The 26,262-nt window shown below is 39.9% G+C and overlaps 1 protein-coding gene across 1 annotated transcript; it reads right to left on the reverse strand.

The window, feature by feature from the left end:
• Window positions 1–61: 61 nt before the first annotated feature.
• Window positions 62–17,004, reverse strand: Cbr-sma-9 (the record flags this gene model as incomplete). The annotated part of the gene is made up of 21 exons (XM_045239250.1): window positions 62–237; window positions 746–887; window positions 933–1,185; window positions 1,231–1,337; window positions 1,475–2,082; window positions 2,284–2,426; window positions 3,000–3,475; window positions 3,560–3,720; window positions 3,771–3,994; window positions 4,042–4,150; window positions 4,728–4,861; window positions 4,953–5,050; window positions 5,106–5,226; window positions 5,453–5,557; window positions 5,616–7,357; window positions 7,414–7,620; window positions 8,135–8,667; window positions 8,905–8,980; window positions 9,177–9,649; window positions 10,135–11,626; window positions 16,903–17,004. 21 exons carry the CDS (start codon window positions 17,002–17,004, stop codon window positions 62–64), a joined length of 7,482 nt encoding a protein of 2,493 aa, XP_045096254.1.
• Window positions 17,005–26,262: the final 9,258 nt, after the last annotated feature.

Genomic DNA, 26,262 nt, shown 5'->3' on the forward strand with positions numbered 1-26,262 from the left:
AACAGAAAATTGAACTTTTGTAAAAGCTGGAATGTTGGGAGGGGCAAAATGACTAGATGGATTAGTCCGAAGTCTTCGGTGGCAGAGCAGTAGACGTCGATGGTCCAGGATTGTAGATCTCATGATGATCGGAAATCAGCTTGAAAGGAGTTGTGAACTTCTGTTCTACTTTTGGTGAGCTTGCTTGTGATGGGATTATAACAGAGACATCAGCGAGCAGATTTTGTTCTTCGAGTACTGTAATATTTGATATTTTTAATTGCAATTTGTTTATTCAAAAGTTTATAGATTTAGTAATATACAGTACCGTCAATAAATTGATTATGACCATTTTCAGTAGTCTCGAGCTAGGCTGTCAAATGTCCGATTACTTTTGAAAAATTTTGGTTAAAGGGGGGGGGGTGGGTGTAAAGCAGACCTGGATTGGAAATTTTTAAATGACGTAATTTTCCAAAAATTTCTAGTTTTTCAGCTACTTGCCCATTTCTAAAAGATAGCTTTTTCTGTTTTTCTCCTGAAAACGTGAGAAAAGCAGGTGTTTTTCAGAAATCGACAAGTAGCTAAAAAATGAAGAACTTGATAACAATTCAGTGAATGCAAATAGTTTCACCTAAGCCTGTTTTACACCCTCCGATATTTTCAAAGTAATCGACAACTTGAAAACCGAGCTCCAGGCAACTGAAAATGATCAAAATCAATTGAAAAACGGTACTGTACATGAGATCCAACAGAAACGATAACTTACACATTTTCTGATCATTCTCATAATGAGCCTTGACATGAGCGCGTAGGCAATCTACAGTCTCATAATTCAGCCCGCAGTTGTTTCGTGGGCATTTGAATTCAGCTCCATCTCTTATTTGAAAGTGATCGACGTGGATGTGAACCTGAAAAATTAGTGTTCATCACTGCTCCCAACAAATGATTCTTACCTGAAGCTCAATGGGGTTTGCCAGCTGCTCATGACAAATCATACATTTAGTATTGTCCGGAATTGGTTTCGGCCTATTACAGTTTGGACGAATCGACTGCGATTGGGTCTCGGGGGTCTTCGGTTTTTCTGGTGGGACGAAGACTGTCTGCAGGGGTTGCGATGTGAACACTGGCTCCGGTGGTGGTGGATTCCAGACACGTGTCTGTTTGGCGATGGTTGGGCCCGTGTGTCCCATTATTGAAGACTCCGAACTGCAAGAATCGGAATTGTAGGGGATTGCGAGAATGGTTTATTACCGTTTGCGATGAATAAAATGCGTTGTTGCAGGTGACGGTGATGTTTTCGCAGAATGGGAATGAACATGGTTGGCAAGAGATGGAGATGGACATGACGAATCAGTTTTCTGTAATTAATTGGGTATTATGGTGTTTGCAAATCAGAAAAAATAATAGGAATTAGAAACCCATGAACCCAGGGACACTAGCTTTTTCTTTAAAGAAACAAAATACACTTTTTGCGGACAAAAAAAAATAAGTGGACAGAGTTAGAAGTAAGGGACAGAAGGAAAGAGTGAGAGCTCACTAGGTTGGTTGGAAACACAGTTGGCACTTCCGAAATGCGAAGAATGGTTTTGGGCAAATTGTTCGACGATCGCTTGATTGAGCTCGTGCCCTCCTCCTCCGTTGGACTCTTTGTGGAGCGCGTGTAGGACGATTCCGACGGGAAGCGAGGAAGAGGGATTGTTGGTAACAACACCTGCTGAACCACAGTTGGTTGGGGCGACATAGTGGAGTTGTTGAAGCTGCTAACGCAAGACACGTTACTTTGGCTGCCCGTAGCCGACACAGCACTCACCGAAGAAGACGACGACGACGAGGACACAACCGTGTTGTGTTGTATTGTCGATAACGGCGGCGTCGAGGAGGATATCGGTGCTGAAGAGGGCGCCGCCGGTGTCAGAGTGTTGGCCGTCAGCGCTCTCAACACCTCGGGAGCCAAGGCAACGCTTTGTGGGGCGGAGCTGCTTGACTCCTCGCTGTCGAGGTCGGTTCGTAGTCTCGTGACTATTGCTGAAAGAGGAGAGGCGATTAGAGAAGGAAAACAAAACACAAGAAAAGAAGAAGGAATCTCATGAGCAGTGGCAACATCTAGAGATATAAATGTTTTGCGGTTGTTGACTGATAAGCCATTACTTCTCTGTTTTAGGCATTCACGTGATCTCTTTTTTCTCTCTCCTTTTTTCACCTGTGATAATGATAAGCACATACCACCGCACTAACACTAACTTTCACGTCACAACAGATGATCATTAAAAAGGAAAAAAAACCAAAATTAGGTTGAAAACTAACCGAGAAGTGACACGCGGGCTCTCTCGCAATCGGTGGTATCCACTTCGTTCAAACAGGCACCGTTATCTTTCCGAGTTATCAAAGACATTGTGTCAGCAGGAAGTTTTTGGAGTGATTCCAATTTCATTACATGTGTCTTGGATCTGAAAGAGGAAGTTCTAGACTGAATTAAGATATATTATAAATGAAAATTTCAAGTGTTTGTTTTAAAACTTCAATAAACACTGAATTATTGAATAAATAGTACTGGTCAAGAAGAAATCCAAAAAAATTTCCAAAACATTTTTTCAGTTGGCCATTTTGACCAATTTCACGAGTCTAGAGCTCGACTTTCAACATTCCAATCCCTTTGAAAATTTAGGACGACGTAAAACAAACCTAACTCGAAAAATTTTTTTTTACAGAATTTTTTCAAGTTCCTGATTTTTCAGATACTTGACAATTTCTGAAAGACCTCCTGCTTTTTCAGGTTTCCTGTACAAAAACGGGTCGAACAAAAAGTGTCTTTCAGAAATCAGCAAGTAACTGAAAAGCTAGGAATTTTCCAAAAATTCTGTAAGACTGTTTTACACAATCCAAGTTTCTCAAAGTGATAGGAAACTTGGCAACCAAAATACAGACTCCTGAAAATGGCCAAATTGACCAAAAACCAACTAAAAATACGTTTTTCGATATTTTATTGTCCCGCCACCAAGTTGAGGGTCACTAAGACAAACCTCAAATGTTTGGCCAAGATTCCATGCTTCCGAAATCCGATATCGCAATCGTAGCACATGAAAGAGCGAGGATTGCTTGTAGACGGACCGCCAAGAACTGATTGAGTAGTAGCTGAAGGGTCGATGCAAGCTGTTACTGATTCATCCATCTGAAAATTAAAAAATTTATATAAAAAAAAACTAAAACTCACATTGACACCATGAATTTGATGAAGATGTTTGGATAGAAGCGCCTTTGTACGCAACGGCATCCGACACTCCGAGCATTGGAACATTCGATTCTTGTGGAGCTGATACTCGATGTTATGAGTATGTTGATGGAGATACAATTCTGACGTCTTGCGGAAGGTGCGATCGCAATGTTCGCATTTGTGAATTTCGTCTTTTTGAAACAAATTCACATTGTTAATCATTGCGCCGCCACTGCCGCCGCTGCTGCTAGACGGAAGTTGCTTGAGGCCAAATGAATTGGGATTCTAAATAGTTTATCTTTTCCTTTTTTTTTCTTTTTTCATATCTCAAATATGATCGATGACATAAAGATGAAGTAAGATGCATACCTGTGAACTGCATGAGGGATCATCGGATTGATAGAAAACAGTGGATAGGTCATTTTGCTGTGATTCGGAGATAAGACGACTACGAGGCGAGGCGGCAGAGAACGGCGAGTGATTGCGGCGATTGGTGAATGGAGAGATGGTACCCGAGACGGGACTCATTGCTGAAAACCGACGATAATTGATACATTGAGCCACTGGATCTAGCACACACCTCGGTCATCAAGTTCACGCTGCATGGCCACCGGTGGAGCTGACATGCAAGTTCGGCGATCTGGCGATGGCCAGTAGTGGTCGTTTTGAGCCTCGACAAGACACCAACGAGTGGGCGGAGTATGGGCGGTACGCTCCATGAGAATATGCTCCTGGCCGAATTTGAACTTGTGCTCTGCTTGCATGCCGTTGAGGTGGCCGCAATCTTCTTCTTCATCGGAGGAGCTGAAAGAAGTTGATTTTACTGATAATAAGATAAGGAATAGGCTTACATGTTATCATCATAGGCGTCGAATAGTGGCTCCATCTTGAATGCGTCTTCCATATTCATTATGCTACTTGTAGATTGTGTGGTACCGTCACTCTCATTTCCAGCGTTCGCTGAAATTTTAATTTTTTTTGAAGATGATTTTTTTTAGAATACGTTTTCAGGGGTTTTCATGGTTTTCAGGGCCTCATTTTCAGGGTTTCTTCTAATTACAGTACTGGTCTGTGAAAGTACAAAGAACATGTTTTTCAGTTGATTTTCGGTCAATTTGACCATTTTCAAGTCTGGAGCGGCCAAGTTTCCGATTACTTTGAAAATTTTGAATGGTGTAAAACCGACCTAGATTAAAGAATCTGGATTCATATAATTTTCTAAAAATTCTTAGTGTTTTAAGTGTTTGCCGATTTTTGAAATACACCCGTTTTTCGCCGTTTTCCGTACAAAAACTGGCAAAATTGGCAAAAGGAATATCTTTCAAATAATCGGAATATATCTGAAAAACTGGGAATTTCCAAGAAATGCTGCGAATGCAAAGTTCTGAATCTAGGTTTGTTCAACAGTCTAAAAATTCCTGAAAGTGATAAAAACTTGATTACCTAGCTCCAGACTTCTGAAAATAGCCGGAGATTCACGGAATTTTTTTTTGCATATTAATTGACGAGTACTGTATGTTATATCACTTCTGCTTACCATTAGAAACACGCCGTTGATGGGTCTTTGAGCTCAGATGTTTAGTCAGGTTGCCTTTGGTTTTGAACGAAAAATTGCATGCGTTGCAGTTAAAAGCGCGAATGTCGGTGTGTGATCTGAAAAAAAGGTTAGAACTACTTAATCATTCTTGGTCATCATCATTATCAATGATTATTGTATAAGAAAAAACGCTTATCACTGTTTTCTAATGAGAGAAAATCGTACTTGATATGTTTTTTCAGCATGCTTGGCTTTTTGCACCGTATTCCGCATCGATCACAGATATATCTTCCACGTCCACGACCACGTACATACACATAGACCTGCAGACTCACATTTTGAGTATATAATGGGAAGATTTTAAGCGCAGATGAATACCTCGTCGGTGCGATGGCCACCAATAATCTGCTCGTGTTTTGGTCGAATCCGGCTCACATATTTCATATGGCGATTGGCGCTTCTGAAACGGCCAACATCATCAATGATGATTCCGCTGGGTCTGTAACACAAAAAACTCCCGTTATTAGGCAACACAGTGGTAAGAAAGTGACATGCGATAAGATATGGCGTATCTTTTTTTTCTTATTATCACACCCGAAGAAAAGTTGAGAGATGAAACGAACACAAAAAAACGAAACATATGTAATTGGCAAAAAATGATTTTATTTGGTTCGCATTATAAGGGTAAGAGAACAGAATTTGCACATAAATATAAGGGGAATTACCTTTCGTCCGACGATTCTCCAATTTTCACCTCCATCGGATACTCTTGCTCATGTTTAACTGGCACATCAACAGGAGCGGTTAGTACGACACTGGTTGGAATGACTCTAAAAATAAGAACACTGGGGTTAAGATTAAAGCGATAAAGCTGAAGCATTAACATACTCATTTTCCTCGTCTACGATCATTGGTTCGTAGTTTTCCGCTGCTGGAATAGGTGGTGGTGTTGGTGGCGGTGGAAGCACGACATTTGGCGGCGGAGTCGGTGGTCGAGGAGATCTCATCATCAGCGGCTGATCTGAAGTGCTGGGTCCACCACCTATTCCACTTGGTCCCGCAGCTGTCGCCATCTCTGGCGCCACAATCATTGGCATTGAAACTGGAGCAGAGGTTGCAATTTGTACATCGGAAATATTATAAGTACCTCCAACTAATCTATCAATGAGTTTTGCATCGTAGTCCGGCTCCTCCACTGGTTTGTCCTCGCTCATCGAGGCCTGTCGATCCCGAATCTTTGTGCTGATATCCCAAAATGACGAATGTGTCATTCGATAGTTCCCAAGCTCTTTGTTTGCCGTTGTGAATTTCCAGAACTTGTGATGACCTGTTTGCTTCTTCAGGGTGACCATTCCCATGAATGATATATTCATTTTAGTTTCCACATCGTTATGAACTGGCTTTGCCCAGTTTGCATACATTGAATGCGTCCCGTCTTGTTCAGCAAATATCGGCTGTTGTCGTGGCACAGTTGTATAGGTTTCAGAGGTGATGCTTGTCGTGCGATTGGTGCGCGACGCGGTTGAAGGAAGAGCCATGAAGGACGGACGGCCACCGATGTTGCCGTCGATCACCAGCCAATAAGGTTTATCCGTGTCTCCACTTCTCTGCGGCTCTAAACGAAGATCTTCAATGTTTAGCGGTAGCGTTCGTGCAACAACTTCCACCTCCTCCTGTTTCATAGCAATCCCATATTTGTTGTCCTGGTCGGTTGCCATCCCACCAAGTATCCCGTTTTTTGAATCCTCAATTACTTTGAGCCCACTTGGACCAGGCATTCCAATGTCATTCTGTGCAAAGCCGATAGAATTCACCATAAATGGAACTCCAGTCATTCGATTCATTACCACTTGCTGCTCTTGCTGATTTTGTGGAACTAAAGCCATACGGGCTTCCGCCTCCGCTTTTTGGGCGGCTGCATTCATCCGTATCCGACGTTCCTGATCCTTGTCGATGACTTCAATAATACAATCATCGTCGTCATCGTCATCTTGGAAGTTTTGTGGGGGTGGTGTCACGACTTCTTCTTTGATTATCATCCCGTTAAAAGCGACGGTTCCTCCTGCCGCTCCTTCTGATCCTGACGGAACTGCAGGATTCGGCATCTCGACTTCTTCTTTGATCTCCTCTTGTTCCGGAGCATTAATTATGAATTGTCCATTATCTATCAGCGATGCAATGCCCAACCTTTCGGCGACATTGGCAACAATTGTCAAATGAACCATTCCATAAGATCGGAGCAAGTACTTCAAACTTGTTGCCTGTTCACAAGCAAATACATAAAGAGACGACGTTTGTCCAACGGGGTCTGATCTCAGCAGATGCACAAGTTTATCGGCCATTTCTAAAAGGCGATTCAGTTCTCGCATATCAGCCACAAATCGTTGATTAACAACTTCCAACGAGTAGTAAGCTCGAAGTTCGTGTTCCACTGTCTCAGTTCGATCTGCTTGATGATACTTGATCAATGTAAACTCCTGGTCTCGTGTATGAATTCTTCGAGCTCCACTTGAGTGAGAAAGAAGACATGTCGTCGCTACCAAAAGCTCTGGTTGCACTCCTTGGCTCATTGCTTCTTGCTGTTTTGCAATCTCTCGAATTTCGACCTCACAAGATGGGAGAGTTTGAATCTGAAACAAAAAAACAGGGTTAGTAAAAAAACCAGTTAGACAATCAAAAAACTTACAATTTCGGTGTGCAAATCGGCTTGATATGTTCGTTCAAGTTGGTCAATCATTTCATTCAGTTGGGTTACTTCTAGTGCTTGAGCAGATTGAAGGAATTGTTGTATGGCAAGAGGAGACATGTTGTACGTGTCATAGATGTGTTTGAGAGTTCCAGGCGTAAGTGTATAGGTTTGGCTCATTATTGCTGTGGCGAGATATGCTTGGAGCTGTACAAAGGTTTGAAATTGAACCGGAGAATAAGAAGGGCAAAAACAAACTTGTTTTAAATAATTTTCAGTCATTTTTGACCATTTTCAGGAGTCTAGAACTCGGTTGTCAAGTTTTCGATCACTTTGAAAATGTTAGAGGCTGTGAAACAGACCTAGATTGGCAACTTTGCATTCGCAGAGTTTTTCGTCAATTCCGTTTTTCAGCTAATACCGATTTCTTGAAAACACCCATTTGTCGCACATTTTCAGTGCAAAAAGAGGCCAAAAAGGAGAGTTTTTTCTGATATTGGCAAATAGCTAAAAAACTATTTCCTTTCGAAAAATTTTATGAGTGTAAAAGTTTCAATTGTGTTATGTTTTACTCCCTCCATAGTTTTCAAAGTAATAGGACACTTGGCAGCCAAGCTTCAGACTTTTGAAAATGGTCAAAATGACCGAAAATTAACTGAAAAATATGTTTCTGTATATCATATTGACAGGTATTGTATGTTAGACTACTCCAAAAACTCACAAATGGTGGAATTATTGCAGCAAGACCCATTGCTTGATTCATTTGCAGTTCGCGCTCTTTTGTCATTGGTCTTGGGATGACAACCAATGGTTCAGCGGATGTTGATGGAAAATTGTTCAACTCAATTGAATCCTCTTTTATCCGTTTTATCGGATCCGAGGGCCCTGGCATATTTGACGGCGTACGAGCTCCCATTGGCGAGTGCATTGAAAAAGTGGCATCTTGATGAGTATGGCGGCGTTTGAGAGCAGCATGTTGATTCTCCGCTTGTTGAGCCTTCTCCAACTCTTTCTTCTTGGAGCACACTTGCTCATGAACTTGAAGACCAGCTTCGTTGGGGAAAGTGAGCTTGCAGTAGACACATTCCGGGGTGAAATTTGGATCGTTTTGGGTTTGAAGTTGTCGTAGCAATGGTTGACCACTAGTTAGACTTCCCATAAACTGTCGGGATCCGCTTAGTTCAAATAGACTTTGGCTCCGACTGGCTGCTTGCAACATTCTGTTGTTTGGTCCGGGAGAAGTCCGTGTAGAGCCTTAAAATAAGAGACCTATTATAGTGTTACAGGACGGACACAATTTGATATATAGATATATTTAAATATGTATAATGGACACGTGCAGACACGCACTGGCATGCAAAATATCGAGACGGTATAGCAGAAACGGGGGACCGGGCAAGGGGAGTGGATAATAGAAGTATGGATCTAGGATAGACAAGGGATAGGGTAGGCGATGATGCTTTCAAGAAACTCAACCACACCACAACTCACCACCACTATTACTGTCGTGATCGACCGAGGATTGCGCACCTATTTGGCGATGATACGGCCGCTTTTTGCGAATCACCTGTAAATGGACAGATTCGAAGACGTCGAACAAAAAAAAGGACAAAGAAAAATTATCAGATTGAAATTATAAAACTCGTAAAATTGACATGGAGAAGGGTTTTGGGTTTTCAGGTTGGTTTCTTTAATTGCATTTTTTGGTATCAAATCATAAAACCACAAAAAATCCATATCACGCTAGTCGTAGCCACACTCACCGGGTCTCCTTGAAGAATCACTTCGTTCTCAGAGATGATACGGCTGATGTGGTCCGACATCGACTCGTTGCCGGACGATGTCTTCGATGATGAGGGCTGCTCAAACGATTTGGAGAGCGACGGTGCTAAAATCTGATGGCTGCGCGACGCGAATGTCGAGGAGGATGAGGAGGATGGTAGCATAGCCGGGTTAGAATTTTGTTTGATAGGTTGCACTGCAATTGGCGTGCGTTCTGCGATACCCCGTGATGCCGCCGTCACCCCTGAAGTGCTGGGAGCCGCAGGAGCTGGAGCCGGCTCTTCACGTCTTGCAATTGCAATTGGTGTTCCCATAGTGAGACCACCTCTTGGCGCTGGTGTCGATGAGATAAGCATTTGACGGTGCTGCGCTTCGCGTGCCTGATTTTGCAACATTTGCTGCTGCTGCTCGTTGAGCATCTGAGCCAACCGCTCTTCTTGCGTTGGTTCGGCTGCTGAAGGGGAAAAATGATTGGGGTGAGTGGAAGAGCATTCCAGAAAAGAAATAATTTGGTTAGAAGTATCTGGTGCAGAAGAATTCAATTCTATATGAATGGATGAAATGATAATGAATTAGATATCCTGACACTTCACACACTGCTCTATTATCTAGCATGCCTCTAAATGGTACCGAAAATGAATAGATTCTCTAAAATTCAAAGGGTCTAGATTTTTTTTTTGAAAAAGGAGTTGTGGTGTGGTGTGTGTGTGCGCTTGTGGGAATTTTAATTGTAGATATAAGGATCCAGGGGTAGAAACCAGGGAGAAATGGAGACAAAGGGAAAATGGTTTGGGAGAAACAAAGGGGGGAAAAACCGACACAGATGTTTTTAAAAATCAAAGCTTAGTTTAGAAAAAGGGGAAAAAACTGAGTCATTAAACACAAATGTGACAAATAGGGTGAGACAAAAAGAAAATTCAAAAATTGAAAAGAACCTACCGCTATTTGAGGTGCCCTGTTCGGGTACTGCTTGCATTTGCATCGATTGGATATACTGTAACGCTTGCGACACGGTTCTTCCTTGTGGTTGCTGATTTTGTTGCTCCCGTTGACGAGCTAGCTCTCGCTCCCTGGCTTCTTGTGCGGCACGCTCTGCTTTCAGCTTTTCTTCCTGCTCAGCTTTTGCACGAGCTTCACGTTCGGCTTGCTGGCGGGCAACAAGTTCAGCTTGTTGTTGGCGTGCCTGTTGCTCAGCTTGTTGTTGAAGATTTTGTTGTTGCAATTGAGCCTGTTGCAAAAGCTGCTGCTGAAGTTGTTGCAATTGAGCGATTTGTTCAATTCCTGGAGTAGCAGCTGGTGGCATTGGTGTCGAAGCAACCGATGGTCTTTGTAGAGCTCCTTGCTGTGCTCTCTGTTGCTGCTGTTGTTGAAGCTGATGTTGTAGAGTTAGCTGCATCTGGAGCTGCTGGAGTTGTTGATGCTGGGCTTGTTGCTGCTGCAGTTGCTGCAACTGCTGCTGTTGTGGAGTCAGCTGTTGAGTAGGTGCTGGCGTTGCTCGCTCTCGGGCAGCTTGAGCCGCTTGTTGAGCTTGAGCTTGAGCTTGTCGAACAGCGGCTTCCTCTTGTTGGTTTTTCACGAGCTGTTGAGCTTGTCGAAGCGCCTGTTCCAGTTGATTCTGATGCTGCTGTTGCAACTGCCGAAGCTGCTCTTGTTGTTGATTTTGCAAAGTTGTGTTGTTTTGATTAATCTGCGCGTGCAGTGCCTGGACAAGTTGACCGAACATCTGAAAATTTTTTTTTTTTAATTTCAAATTTTGAATTTTCTGATGAAACCTTACATTAGGATCAACTTGATTTTGCATAGCTGATATTTGTTGTATCTGTTGATTATTTTGAATTTGCAACTGCTGTTGTTCCTGAGCGTGTTTTTGATTGAGAAGCTCTCGCTGAGTGTTATGTTGAGCTTGGTGTTCTTGAATTATCCGAGTTGTGATAGCTTGCTGTTCGGCTTGTATTCGGGCTTGTTGTTGTGCTCTAGCCTGTTGCTCAGCTTGCTCGCGGGCACGCTGCTGCTGCTGGTTTTGTTGAGCATTTTGTTGGGCCTGCTGCTGGGCTTGTTCTCGAGCTTGAGCCTGTTGCTGAGCCTGCTGTTGAGCTTGCTGCTGAGCCAAATGATTCTGCAAAATCTGCTGCGGTGTCTGTCCTCCAGTTTGTTGTGCTTGCATCGCTTGCTGCATCAGAAGCATGTTCACAATATTTTGTCCTTGTGGTGAGGAGAGTGCTTGCAGCAATTGTGCATTCAACTGTAGTTGCTGCTGCTGACCCGGCGTGGGTGCTGGCTGCGGTTGCTGTGGCTGCTGAACGTGCTGCATTTGTGGTTGCTGCTGTTGCTGCGGCTGCTGTGGTTGTGGTTGTTGTCCCAAGCTTCCAGGTCCATTCGTTTGCAGTTGTGCTTGTATCCTTTGTTGATTGAGCTGCTCTCGTTGTACTTGCTGAAAAAATTAAATAGTTTGAACTTTTTTGTGGAAATATATAATCCACAGTACCCGTTAGTAAGATATACTAAAAAGTGCTTTTAGTTGATTTTGACTAATTTTCTGAGCTTGATTGTCAAGCTTTCAGATACTCTGAAAACTTCGGAGGATGTAAAACCGACCTAGATTGTAAATTTGGCATCCGCAGAACTTTTCTAGTTTTTCACCTATTCGCCAATTTCTGGAAGACTTGTTTTTTCACGGTTTTCTACAAAAACAGGCAAAAAATGGGCATAGCTGGAAAACTGGGGATTTTCAAAATTTTCGTGAATGCGGAGTTTGCATTCTAGGCTTGTTTCATACTCTCGAAACTTTTCGAAGTGATCTAAAACTTGACAGCTGAGCTCCACACTCTTGAAAATGGTCGAAATGGCCAGAAATCAACTGAAAAAAGACGTTTTCGTTTGTCTTATTGACCGGGACTGTTTATTCTTAGCAGAGAGTGTGAATTCTTAGGAAAAAAAAAGGAGGAACAGAAAAAGACAGAATGAAGATCACGTGAACTGATTAGCATGAAGAAGACGAATGATTTATCGAACATGTACAAAGTTCATTTTCGGGCAAAGAAACGATCACGTTTTTAGTCAGAACAGAATAGGAGAAGAAAAAAAGGTCTGATTGTTCCCAGGTTGATCTTTCTCTGCCTTTTGCAGTGAGACATCCTTCTCCTAATTTGATATCTTCTTTAGAAGATATCGGACCAGCGATAGAACACCAAAGATAAGATGTATATTCGTTCATGTGTACTGTTTCTTCTTCCAAGATGACTCGTCCATTCCAGGACAAGTCATTTCTCTTATCACCTAGATCAAAGCGCACACTGGCCCTCAGGCACACACTGTTCGTAATAACATTTATCAATATACAACAGTTCATAGTCTTGTTTCTTTTCTCCTCTTCCCTTATCATTTTCGCTCTTTTTGCCCGTAAAACCGGCAAAAGAGGCACAAGAAAGGTACGTCACCTATTCCCACACGACGTCACAATGTCATGCAGTTTTGCAGCTCTCACCTATGTTCAACACTATTTTGAAAAGCGATTGTTGTGTATGTATGGACACTCTTACTCTTTGTATCTATCTGAATTTTTCTCGGGCCTGTGTGTGTATGTGTCTGTTATCATTACTCGGATGGTCGACCGGCTGTGTTGGGGGTGAAGTGATCAATGACTCAGGAATGAGAGAATCGGAGACACAGGGATGATGATGGTGGTGGGTATTGTGAAATAAGACGATCGGAAGAAGATAGTGGATTGGTCATACATGGGTTGGCACGGTTCCAAGTTCTGGGTGTTGATTGACAGGGAGAATTCGGGGTCTAAGGAATATGGGTTAGACTGAATACCGTATAACCTGTATAAGCAAATCTCTTCAGAGGTTTCTTGAAACAATAGAAAAGCCGGCTCTTTTACAACAGGTTCTACATTATCTTCCAAATTAGTATGAAGTTTTTTAGGATATCAAAAATATACAAAACCCCAATTTTAAGTTATTTTTCCCGTTTTGACTACATACCGGAATTTGGAGCTTACATAAGCTGAAGTTTTCAATCACGTTGTAAATTTTTAAGGATGTAAAACACACATGGGCTGAAAACATGTATTTACAGAATTTTTGAAAATTCCTATTAGAGTGTTTTAGTTTTTTACTGGTTTATGAAAGATACCTAGTTTTTCAAGTTCTCAGTGTGAAAGTAGGCCAAAACGAGTGTCTTTCAAAAATTGGCGAATTTCTGAAAATTTCGTGATTGCCACATTTTTAATTCCAGGTCTGTTTTTCTTACACCCTCCAAAATTTTCAGAGTTATCGGAAACCGGATAGCCGAGCTTCATACCCCAGAAAATTGTTAAAAAACACGTTTTTGTATATATTTTGACGGATACTGTAGATAGTATAGTTCCACAAAAAGTTTGAGCGATTTATATATTTTTTCAGCAAAACAAAAGAAATACGTTTTTTATTAATTATTGACCGGTACATATATGTAACCCTAAAAATCAACTTGATAATTTTTGAAATCTAGCAAAATGTGTTTAGTTCTGATCTTTTGATAATTTCGAAAAGTTCAAAACACAAATGTCTAATCTGTCTCGGCTATAAATCTCCGCTCGCGAAAATCTATGATTGTGGTCCCCTCAAGTTGTACTTTGGTCCAGAATCTTCTCCTTTCCTTACTTTTCTTATCTCATCCATCTTCTCTAGGGACGACGAGCCGACAAACCAAACGTTTAAAAAAAAACGTGTTCAAAAATCTTCCTCTCACTTGAGAAGAAGGAGGGTCCAGAAGAGATGCTTGAGCCTTCGTCGACAATTTGAAAGGATCTCTCTTCCTCGGAGTGCCCCCGGGTCCCATGACACTAACAGACCAAGTGATATGTGAGGAGCACAGAAAAAAGCACTCATTTTTCTGCTTCTTTTTTTCAGGAAGAATCGTCAAAGAGGAAAAAGAGAAGAGGGAGAGAAGAAGTTTTGAAATTGGGAATAGAATAGGAAAGGAAAAATTCTAAAGAGCAGAAGATGAAGAAAAATGAGGACATGGGGTCAGGATGGAAGGAACAAAAACAGGCTTGATTAAACATCTAACGCAGGAAACGAAGCAGATGGAAAATAAGTGTGAGTTCACGTGATCATTATGTGGTTTGACGCGATGAGAGAGGAAGATGACAAGAAAGAAATGAAATTCGCAAAAAAAGATCAGAAAGAGCGGAAGATCTAGACAGCGCGAGAAGTCGAAGATGAAGACAAATGAGACAAAAACAGGCCTCCCATCCTGTATGTGTCCATTTTTGGGTGATTGGCAACAATTCACGATCAGCTGTGAGACCATTATTCTACACTCTCTTGATTGAGTGATATCAGACGGAGTCTATTGTGAGCGTAATTGTTATTAAAAAACAATTGGAGTGAAAACAAAAGTGCATTAACGTATTGTTTTTTTTTCTTGCTAATTTTTGTTATTGTTCAGGTGGTTCGGAAAATACCTGTTCTAATAAATTTCTAGCCGTTGCTTGCAATTTGAGCTCAATTAACTCAGTTCCTGCAAGTGATATCTACAATTGCTCAACAAATAAAATGTCTGTCATAGTACCAACAATATTTTGTCAGTTAACAGATTTTTGATATTTCTCAAAAAAACGGAGATAAATAAGCTTAAAGTGCACGTAAAATTTTTGTCAAAATAAAACCCCCATATTTTTTGATGCTGGGTTATTTCTTTGAATAATTCAACTAAGTTTTTGATTTGAGGTGACGTTTAAGTAAAGCGTATTTTAGATATGAGAACGGAATTTTTTGAGTTTTCAAGCTGAATCAAAACCTAAAAAATGAAAAGACAGCGGAATAGTATTTTCAAAATTATCGAGAAAAAAAGGGGTTCTCATAATAGGGCTAATTGATAATTTTAGCGTTATTTAAAAGTTCTTTTTAAAAATTTGATAAACGTGTTTTTTTGGAATCTTAAAATTAGTGAGAAGCATGTCTTTTTCTCAAGGATCACTACAAAAATTATCAATATTCCAGTAATATCTCGTACTCCCTCTAATAGAAGCCCACCCAAACTATCGATTTTGAGCTCAATTATCTCAATTTCTGTGAAAGCTATTCAAAATGTGTCAATTGATAAATTATTTATCATGATCTCACCGATTTTTTATCAATTGATAAATTTACATTACCTCTCTCGAAAATCGAGATCAATGAGCTTAAATTTAACGGTTTGAGTGAGCTCCAATAATGGGAAATAGTGTGATAAAAGATCCCTCAAAACTATTTTACAGTACCTATGAAGTTGGAAATGTTTAAAACCCCTAAAACACCAACTGACCACACAATGATTCCCCAATGACCCCTAGACTAAATATATATTTATCATTTACGTATAAATCAAACAAAAAAAAATCGGTACGTGTGAACTTTTTTGTCTTGCGTAATGTTTGCTCTAACTACCGACCACCTTTCCCCCATTAGGCACATCTTCTTTTCCAAATACACCAAAGAAAAAAAACCAACGTCAAATTTTGTGTGTGTGTGTGTTTTTGTGTTTCTCTTAGAAACCCGACACCAACTAACAGACAATCGGGGGGCAAAAGAAAAAAAGGCAGCGACAAACATCAAGAAGGTCCTGAGAGGGTGCTCTTGGTCCGTGTCCTGAAAGGCTCGGGTTCATGCGCGATCAAGTTATTTTGTGAAATTGGACACTAACGAGACCGAAGGGGGGGGGGGGGGCTTAGATGGGAAGAGACTGAGGAATGTTGAGAAAAGTTTCGGAAAGAGATCAAACAAGAAATGTGTTAAAAAGAGAACACAAAAAAGGTGGGAGAGAGATCGGGACTTGTGACAGTCATCGCTTTGTGTTTCTTTTTCTTATCGCTGGGGACACAGAGATGGGAAAATTATCGTTTGCTGGTCTTGGATGATTTCAAAAAATCACATTTTTCTTCGAATCTTTCTCTTTTTTGCCGACCAAGGAACCGATGACAGTATCAAAGAACAAGTGAGAAGATAGACGCACCTTTTAACGGGTGTTAATTCTAAAATAGTTCCTTTTCTGATTAATCACGTGCGATACCGGACAAAAAGATATAAGAAAACTGAGTTATCAGTTGATTTTTGGCCATTTTTTTTATTTTCAGGAGTCTAGAGCTCGGCTCTCAAGATTCCGATCATTTTGAAAACTTTCAAGGACGCAAAACAGCCCTAGATTTAAAATTTTGCATTTACAGAAGTTCTAGAAAATTTCTAGTTGTTCAACTACTTGCGGACTTCTCAAAGACACCTGTTTTTAAATGTTTTCCGCTCGAAACTACACAAAAAGGGGTTTTTCAGAAATTGACAAATTACAAAAAAAAACTTGGAAATTTCGAAAATTTTGTTAATGCACACTTTTCAATCTTGGTTTAATTTCAATCTAGGACCATGCAAGAATTTCAAACAAGAACAGAAACTTTCCAGCCGAGCTCCGGACTTCTGGAAGTGGTCAGAATAACCGAAAACAGTTTTTAAATACTTTACAGTATTTCTTCCTTTATGTTTTTCTCGATGACCTTATCTGAACCTCTGATGAACGATTAGGCGTATGGACAGTGAAAGAAGAAGAATCTGGAGCGAAAAGACAGAGAAAAGATCAAGGCATAGATTAGATTTCAGGAATACGACAACGAGATAAAAATCAGGGACAGGGTTGCAATTCGCAAGTGAATCACCGCACCTTATTTGCAAAAATAAATGAAAAACTCACTGATAATCGAAGATAAGCTTCTGCAGAAATATTTTGTGACATCATCTGTTGTCCTGGAGGCGCTCCTCCTCCACCACCTCCAGAACCCGGAGCGTATGCCATTGGCAGCTGAAAATTATTAAAATTGTTTATAAAAATTGCGTTTTTTCTCGAAAAAGATCAACTAAAAGTTCTCATTATAAGTGGAAGGATTATGTCTAGAGAATGGAAAGTCGGAAATAATTCATAGCGAAATAAAAAACACATAATCCCCGAATAGAGATTATGTTTTAGCAGCGAACAATGAACTTTTCAGAATTGAAACTAGAGATATAAAAAAGCAACAAGATGGAAAAGAGGAATATATGGGCATTGAAGAGAGAAGGATTAGTATACTAGTGCGGTGAGTTTGAAAATAAATGAATGGATGAGTGCACGTGCACTCATCCGGCTGTGTTTTTTTTTTTACACAATCACATTCATTTTTGCATTTTAATTGATAACAACTGTTGTGTTACGGTCCACAATCTTAGAGATGCAGATAATGGATCCTAAATCATATCAACAAACGCGATTCCTGGGGAGACCTTGAAAAACAACTGTGAGACAGAAGGCAAAGATAGGATCAAGGCGAGAGAGGAAAGTAAGAGGGTCCGATGCTATCTTCATTGATTCGAAGCAATTATGGAAAAAAAACGGGGGAAAGCCTTCACCGGGGTCTCCTGCCTTCCTCTCTTTCCTTTTTTGCCGTTTTTTTTGCTCCGCATTTTTCCTATGTGACCCTGGACACACGCATAAAGCGCAATGGTGCGGTGAGCGCGGTTTGATGAGTTTGAGTGGTTTGCCGTGTTGTCGTCGAGCCCACCCCCACTTCTTCTTCTCCCAAGGACTGCGATTCTAAAGAGCAACGGAGCCAATGGACCGCAGGACGAGAGAAAAAAAGGGGTCGCTCGGGACAACGGGGTATTTTTTGTTACAAAAAATAAGGAAAAAAGAAGATGAGCAATCGCTTCTTTTCATTTTCTCTCGGTGTCTCAGAAATCTTCTCGAGAGATCTATTAATCTCAGAAATCGAGTAAAAATAGAGAGGTAGAAAAAAAAGAAGAAGGGAAGCCCACTGGAACACAAGATATGGAACTTTAAAAAAAGAGAGATAAGGAGGATGAGAGAAAAAGTGAAAAGTTTAAAGAAAAGTGATTTAGAGGGGGGGGGGGTGGCTGAATGAATGTGTTGTTTTTAACTTCTCGATGGTCGGTGGTTGGCTCGCGGCCAAACACCGAGACTTCCCCCACTTTTGACTTTTTTTCTTCTCGAAGAGAGTGTGAGAGAGAGAAAAAAAAGAAAAATTCTAGGACCCACCAAGCCCTTGTCTTGGTGGATTGGTGGAGACAACAAAAAAGACAAGAAAAAAAACGAATTGCCTCCGAAAAGAAGTCTAGCGGACAAAGGCGGAGTCCACACCGACACTTTCGAACTCTCTCTTTCTCTCCCTCGCAATTTTTGCCTTCTTCAAGTGCTATGGTATTCAACAAGATAGATGAGGGACGTGATGGCGCCTCGAATGGGTGAACAACGACTTAGTGGCGCCCTTTTTGCTAAAAAAGGACAAGACCCTTTCACTTTCACCGAGCATTTTCCTTTTTCCAGGCATATAGACGTTACGTTACCAAATGACTCGAGTTATCTTTATCATCTTCATTTCTCTAAGTTTCTTCTTTCCTTTCTCTCTGTTTATCAAGTTTATCAGTTGATAGACAGCCTGCTAAATTTAGGGATCATTTTGAAAATAGAAAAATTTACAAGAAAAGTGATTCCTGAAAAAAAGTGGTTTCCGTTGTCGCGCCGCCAGAGTGGAAGATCAAATCAACACAAACTTATGACGTTTGTGAACTTTTTTGATTTGACACACGCGCTCAAATCTCCCGAAGAGAACGAGAGAGAGAGAGAGGTTAAAGGTTGGGGAGGTAAATGAAGGAGGTAGAAGATGAAGAGAGGAAAGATTATTTAGTTTCTTTTCAATCGGTCCACTGTTTGGGAATACTTTTGTCGAGCACACGGGCGTGTTGAGAAAAGGGAGAAAACGGGAGGCAAGGGGGGGGGGGGGGGGGAAGTCAACTCTTTCTGTCTCTTTTCTCCCGATCTGTTTCTACATACACGCGTGTCATCATCAGTAGCTCGTGCTCTTTGAGTACAAAAGTTTGCTACTGTAATGTTTACGAAACAAAACGTTAGGAGAGATTCCAAGGAGATGAGACCGAAATAGAGACAGACAAGATGACCCCCAGGGAGAGGGGAAACCTAGACAAAGATCAAAACACACGGTGGAAAAGATCTTAATCCGAAGACATGGCCTTCCCAATAATCCCTCCCCGATGTGTATATGCAGTCGTTGATGCATTTCAAACGGCTTTTGAAGATCGACAAGAGAAATGATTTTCGTAAAGAACGAAGATAAAAAAGACAAGCTCAAAAATTGAGCTATAAGGGAAAAAAAGTTTGAAAGAGGAAAGGTCAGAAAAAAAATATTCAAAAGAAGAGAGAAGATAAAGAAGAGAATGAAATGTGACGTCGAACACACACGTTCTTTTCTTGCCATCCATCACGAGGAGTTGGGATGTATGATGTTTCCACACACTTAAAAATTAAATATGCGAAATATGGGGAAACAGAACTAATCATGATCATCCAGTAGTCATCATCATTTGCGATCACCTCCCTCTTCGCAACCACCAAAACGTTGTTGTATCATTTGGAAAAGGACCTCCTTTTCTCTCTCTCTCTCTCTATCTCTATCTCTCTCTCTCTCTCTCTCTCTCTCCCTCCATTTCCTCCTTTTTCCTCCCACCTCTACTGTAGAGGGCATACAAACGTCCATTTCTGTGTGATACAGTGAGAATCCATCCAGTGCCTGGGGGGGGGGGGGGCGAAATAGCGCTGGATCTGAAGAGAGTCGCACCACCTCAAACACATAATAGAGTAGTGGCATCAAAAAAGACAGCGAGACGCCGAGAAACGAGAGGCTTACGCATAGAGAGTAAGAGAGACTAGGGGTGCTGACTAATGTGCTGTGAGTGTGGCGGTGAAGAGACGCAGACCTTGCGACAGACACTGTAGGAAGTTGGAGAGCGCAGGGGAGATAACGCCGACCGGGGGGAAAACAGAAGAAAGTGATGGAGGGAGGAGGCTGTCTGTTGTGTTGTATCTCGCCGGCTGTCGTTTTTCTTTCGATTCTTCAACCCCCTCCACACGTCTCGTTTTCCATTCCATCTCATCAACTCTGGCATTGAGAAAAGAGATAGACGGAAAGAGAAGAGAGAGCCTTCGAGAAGAAAAAATGAAGAAAGAGACGCAAATAATGGCCGGCCACACAAAGTTGAAGGAAAAACGTCGACGTGAGGGTGAAGAAGAACAAGAAGAAGAAGAAGAAGGAAAAATGGATGTGGTCGGCTAAACCAAGGTGCGGAGTGCGCGGCAACCTGTGCGGCACTCTACCCATCGGGGAGGGGCCACTCCGAGAGATGGATGCGCAAATAGCCACCCGTTGCGCCGACCCTGGTGTAGAATTAAGAACGTTGGTATGGAAACATTTCCGTTCACTTTCGGAGGGAATAGTAATTTGACGGAATCGTGTTCCTAAGTGCCGTAGGATGGAAAGATCAAGGGGTTGCGTTGGAAGTTCAAAACGAGAGAGAAAGGAATTTTATCGGAATGGCCACCCAGACAAATTGAACATCAAAAAAATTTTAGATGTTGGACTTTCTTCAAATATTTCCTATTTGAAATATTCATCCCTACATGTTCACTATGAGCTTAACTACCGTATTTTCTCTAAAAGGAGCATTTGTACACTTTGAGCTCAATTATCTCAATTTATGTGAGAGATATCAAAAACGTGTCAACTGACAATATTTTGAGAATTCGATGGCAAACATTTTATCAATTGACTCATATTTGATATCTTCTGGAGGAGCCGAGATAATTGAGCTCAAAGTTGACGCCTTCTATTGGAGAGGTACGCTATTTAAATTTTTGTAAGAGACATCATAATTCTACAAAATAAGAAAATATTGGTAGTATGAATTTATAAGTTCAGCAAACTTTAAACTCTATGATATTTTATAACTAACGAATTCCCCAATCCTCGCCATAAAATTTCATATCACAAACGGCACCTATCACATAAAAACTACCGTGAGTTTTCTAATGAAACAGTATTTTTTTCTCCAAGCTCAATCATCTCAATTCCCATAGAAGATATCAATAATTTTCAAACTTTTAAAATATTAGTAATATTATGAGTAATATTTAATCAGTTGACAAATTTTTGATATCTTTTACAGGAACCGAGATAATTGAGCTCAAAATGCACAGCTCAAAAATGATATTTGAGAGACTTTATTCTCGAAATTTTTCAGAATTTTGCTTTGGAGTTACATGTCAAACACGTCTAGCTTGACTTCAAAAATAACGCAAAATCTCCTGTACCCCTATTCTTCTCAAAAATATCGGTAGATCAACTTTTCGCGCTCTCAAAAGTGCTCCCCCCCCACTTCTCATTTCTGGACAAGTTAGAAAAAATAACGTAAAAATGAATATGGTGTTTGTTTGACTGGCTGGACAAACATTGCTAACGTTCTTTTTTTACTGGCCTTATTTCAACAATCCGAAACGTGTTTCGGTGGGAGGATAAAAGCTCCCCAAGGGCAGTGCAAAATCAAACAGACACTTTTGTCTCGCTCGCAAATGTATCACTTTTTTCGCCAGGTAGTAGTTTTTGAAGATCAAGAATCTCTAATTGGGGCAAAAAATTGGAAATACTTCATTAACTAGTAACCAGTTCTAGTTCAAGAACAGTATGATGTTTGAATTGAACAAAAACTTTTCTGCTGAAAAATCGGAATTCTAGAGGTGTGAAAAGTAAGAGAAAATGATGACAAAAAACCCACAGAACGCTGATGTGGCGCTTTTTCGAGAATAACAAGTGAGAATAGAGCAAAAAGAGACGCAAAATAATAATATTCAGTTATTTTTTTCTCACGGTGGGTATATAATAGAAGTTTGAGAACTTTGATCAGTGATTTTCATATCTACGTGTGAGTCAGAATGAATTTCGAAAAAAAAGTGAAATCCCTCCTCCATAGTACACAAATCCGCCGATTTTGAATCACAATTCATAGGGAAAATATATTGGCATCGAAATCTGATTAGTCTCATTCTCCCCTTCATACAAAATCAGATCACATTCTAGAGAAATAAAAATTGAATCCATTTTTTTGCTGTTTGTACTCGCCACACCTGTGGGTTGATTAGAATATACATATAAGTCCACATTCGCCTACAGAGCCGATTCCAAGAAGAAGCCTTGATCTATGGAAATCAGCTTATGATCTGTTTTTCGGTGTTTTCTGATTAGTGTTATTTACATCAGGAATCAAAACTATCCGGATTAGAGGGGGAATCTATATACGTCATTTTAGATTAAGGAAAAAGAAAAATTATACGAAAACAAGGATATTCACTGGGAATGGGAAATTCTCAGTTGGTGGAAAACTGAGTATGACTGATATCTAGTGAGTTTCCCAATTCACAAGTGATTACTGTAGTTTGTAAATTAGAGAACTTTGATTAATTTTTTCATTTTTGTTTCATTTCGATAGGCAAATACCATGAACACCAATAGAATGACCGTTAACTTCAAGACAATTCATCTCGGTTCCTGTTATAGTTATCAAAAAGTAGTGAACGGACCAAATACTTCTTTATTTTAGAAATAACATATTATAGCTGACTACTTTTTGCTAACATGTACTTAAAACTGATGGCAGTTCTTAGAGTTTGAATAAAAGTTCATCTATTTTGGGTAATCGGAAATGAATCATGATTTTTACTAGTGTTTTATAAAATGGGAAAACTTTTTTATTCAATATTTGTCTACTTACGGAAATGCTCTCCTACAACTCCACCCTATACTAGCTCTTTGAGTTATTAATTTTTGAGTTTGATAAATTTTCAAAAACTTTCTCAAACTTTCTCTTACTGTAGATAATAGTTCAACTGATCGAATACTGTCTCGAAATTTTTTAGTGATCAGGAATTATTTGGTATTCAAATTTACCAACAATGATATTCTAATGAGTAGTGAACACTGAGCAAGTCGTGTACGACGACAACCAGACGAAAAAAAGAGAATGAAGTTTGACAGATGGGGAAGTGCCAGGTGACAGGGTGGACTACAAATTCCAAGTTCAACAAAAAATCCAAAAAAAAAAAAAACCAAGCAGATGCTCTTCGTCCTATGGTGCCAGATGGCAGAAAATAATAAATGATGGGCAGAATGGTTGTCATAAACAGAAAAGTAATGATGGTTGGAATAATGGGTCTTTTCAGTGAACTTCGCTCAAGAAGAATCGAAAAAGCCTGCCGGTCACATCAGTTTGAAACGAAAATAACTGGCATCGTCGAGTCGTTTTCCATCTGCTGCTTCTCAGCGAAAAGGACGAATCTTTTCGGCATTTTCCGCCCCATTCACTCATGCTCCGTTTATTTCATCTTCCTTCTCTTCTTCGTCTTTTTTTCTCTCAACAAAACCATAGAAACACAAGCCGATTTTCCATGCTGAACATCTGCTAAATGTATTCACATCTGAAATGACTTCAATTTCCGTTTGCAGGAAGTGTGATGAAAAAATCAGCAAGGAAGGAAGGGAAAGAGAGAAAAACTGGGGAAGGGATGGATGACTCGGAATACATTAAAGAGCTATTAAGGGGATTGGAGGAGAAAGGGAAGCACAAAATCACTGTTTATAATATTTGCGTTCTGTATTTGTCTAGAAGTTCTTACTATCGAAGTCTAGAACGTTTTATCCAATTTTATTGAAGTCTCCATTGGGACTATTCTTTGAGAGAAGCTCACGCCAACTTTCAACTTTGAGCCAATTTATCTCGGTTGCTTCGAAAGATGTCAAATTATAGTCAACCAATGAAATTTTCATCATAAAATACCGTATTTCCTCTAATAGAAGCCCACCTCTATTTGTAGTCCCCTCTCTAATAGAAGCCCATGGGCTTCTATTAGAGAAAATACGGTAATTATAAATTCCAGAATTTTTAGAGCTGCTGTGATTTTAGAACTCGAAAATTTCCCAATTTCTGATTTCTGATCTACAGAATTCCTGAATTTTGAATTTGAGATTCTAGAATCTCAGAATTTCATAAATTTGGAACTTTGAGGTTTAGAATTGCAGAATGAAAAATTCGAATTAAAAAAACACCGAGTTTCAGAATTCTTAACTTCCGAATTGACAAATTCCTGATTTTTTGAACAAAAATTTTTTGAAAATTAATCATTGAAAAATAGAAGCTCACTCTCTCATTAAAACCCACCCTGAGAGAGAGGTTGAAAAATAGAAGCCCATGGGCTTCTATTAGAGGAAATACGGTAACCAATATTTCATCAATTTACTTCTTTTTGATATTTCGTTTAAGAACCGAGATAAATAGGCTTGAAGTGCATTTAAAGAATGAACTTCTGAAACATCAATTACGGTAGTTCAATAGTATGATCTTTTGAACCTTTCAGAATTAAGAGTTAACTTTAAAGGTATTTTTAACCAAGAAAACAAGATGTTTGCTTATTATTTTCACCTGTTCTGACGAAACAAATTCAAATTTCGAACCATTCTAAAATTGGGAGTGAATCACAAAGAACAGGTGAAATTGGAGGATTTTATGGAAACCTGAAATCTTGAATATTTGCAATTAATCTTTTTGAGCGTTCAGGGTTTGGAAATTGTTTGGCTCGACGGACGCATGCCGTATTTTCTGTAATAGAAGCTCACTCAAAACTTCAACTTTAAGGTCATAGTTTTGATATACCGTAAAACCTGTTTTAGAAGGGCCGGCCCTTTTATTGTTCCAAGGTCTGGAGGGCCCTTTTATTACAGGGGCCCTTCTATTTTTCCGGCCAGTTTTTTTCCCGAAATTTCGCATCAAAAAATTCGACGAAGTTTTGTTCGAAATTCATGAAAATCTGCCGATTTCACCAAAATTTGGCAAGATTTTCATCGAAAAATAGAGTTTTAACAAATTTCTATTAAATTGTGGAGTTCCCGGAATATTTTACACTGAAAAGTACGGAAATTTACTGATTTCAAAACACATTTTAAAGGGGGTCCTTTTTCACATAGAGCCCTTCTATTACGGGGGCCCTTCTATTATAGGGGCCCTTCTATTAATGAGGCCCTTCTAATACAAATTTTACAATACGTAGTTCACAGGATTTGTGATAATTTAGCTCAAAGAAAAATACGGAGTATTGTGATGTTTTGAGTCTCTCAAAGTTGATAGTTTCTTTAAAAAATACATTTTCATAAACTTTTAAAAAACCAAGGTGTTTGGTAATTTTTTCAGCTGTCTGATGAAACAAATTTAAAATGCAAACTATTCTAAAAATTTGGCGTGAATCACAAAGAACAGGTGAAATAGGAGATTGTTAAAATTGACTGAAGCCAAATTAGTTTTTCGAGTCACAGGTAGTTTGCGAAGTTTTTCTGAGATACAGTTTGGGTGAGCTAAAGTTCAGGAAATACGGTACTTTAGATCCCGAAATGTCGAAACCCCTTCCGATCAAATTTAAGTATTTTTCAAAAAGTTTTCAAACTTTCGGAGGTTTCAGTTTACGCTGTTGATCTGAAAAGACGACTCTCACAAAACCAAACTTTCAAAAAAATTTGAAATAAAAATCTTTGGGACCTTTTACTCCATCTCCATTCACAGCAAAAAAAAAACGCCCCCTGTTTCCTTACACAAATACGTGAGCAAAACCCCTGCCGGAAGTTTCAAAGGAATTGAGCACTCTCTTGGTCCAGAGCTCGTCGAGCTGAGCAACGTTTCCCTCTCTACTTCTTTTTATGCTGCATTTGAATATTCTAGTCTTCGCTCTTTTCATCATTCGAGATGTGACGAGAAAGGGATCAGCCACTCATTCAAATGTTGATGCAAATCGAGTTTTGTGAGAAGTGTGAAGTGCGAAAAAACGAGAATATAAGGAACTATGATCTTAGTCGGAAAAAAAGGAGAAGAGAAGAAAAAATGGGGCCCACAAAAAAAAATCTATTCTACGGGAAAATTGATAGAAGCATTCGTACGGGACCGCTAAGTGCATTATTTATGAGGGGGAGAAGGTGAAGGAGAAAAAGAAGGCAAAAAAGGAAAAAATGATGTTTGAAAATGCTTTGAGCTGTTAGTTTTCTAGTTTACTTGACAGTATCGGTCAACAAGATATAGAAAAAAAGTAGTTTCAAATTATTTTCTGCCATTTTGAGCATTTTTAAAAGTCTGGAGATCGGCTGTCAATTTTCCTATTCTTTTGAAAATTGTAGAG

This window comes from Caenorhabditis briggsae (assembly GCF_000004555.2).
Source record: "Caenorhabditis briggsae complete genome, chrX, whole genome shotgun sequence".
In the NCBI taxonomy this organism is placed as follows: Eukaryota; Metazoa; Nematoda; class Chromadorea; order Rhabditida; family Rhabditidae; genus Caenorhabditis; species Caenorhabditis briggsae.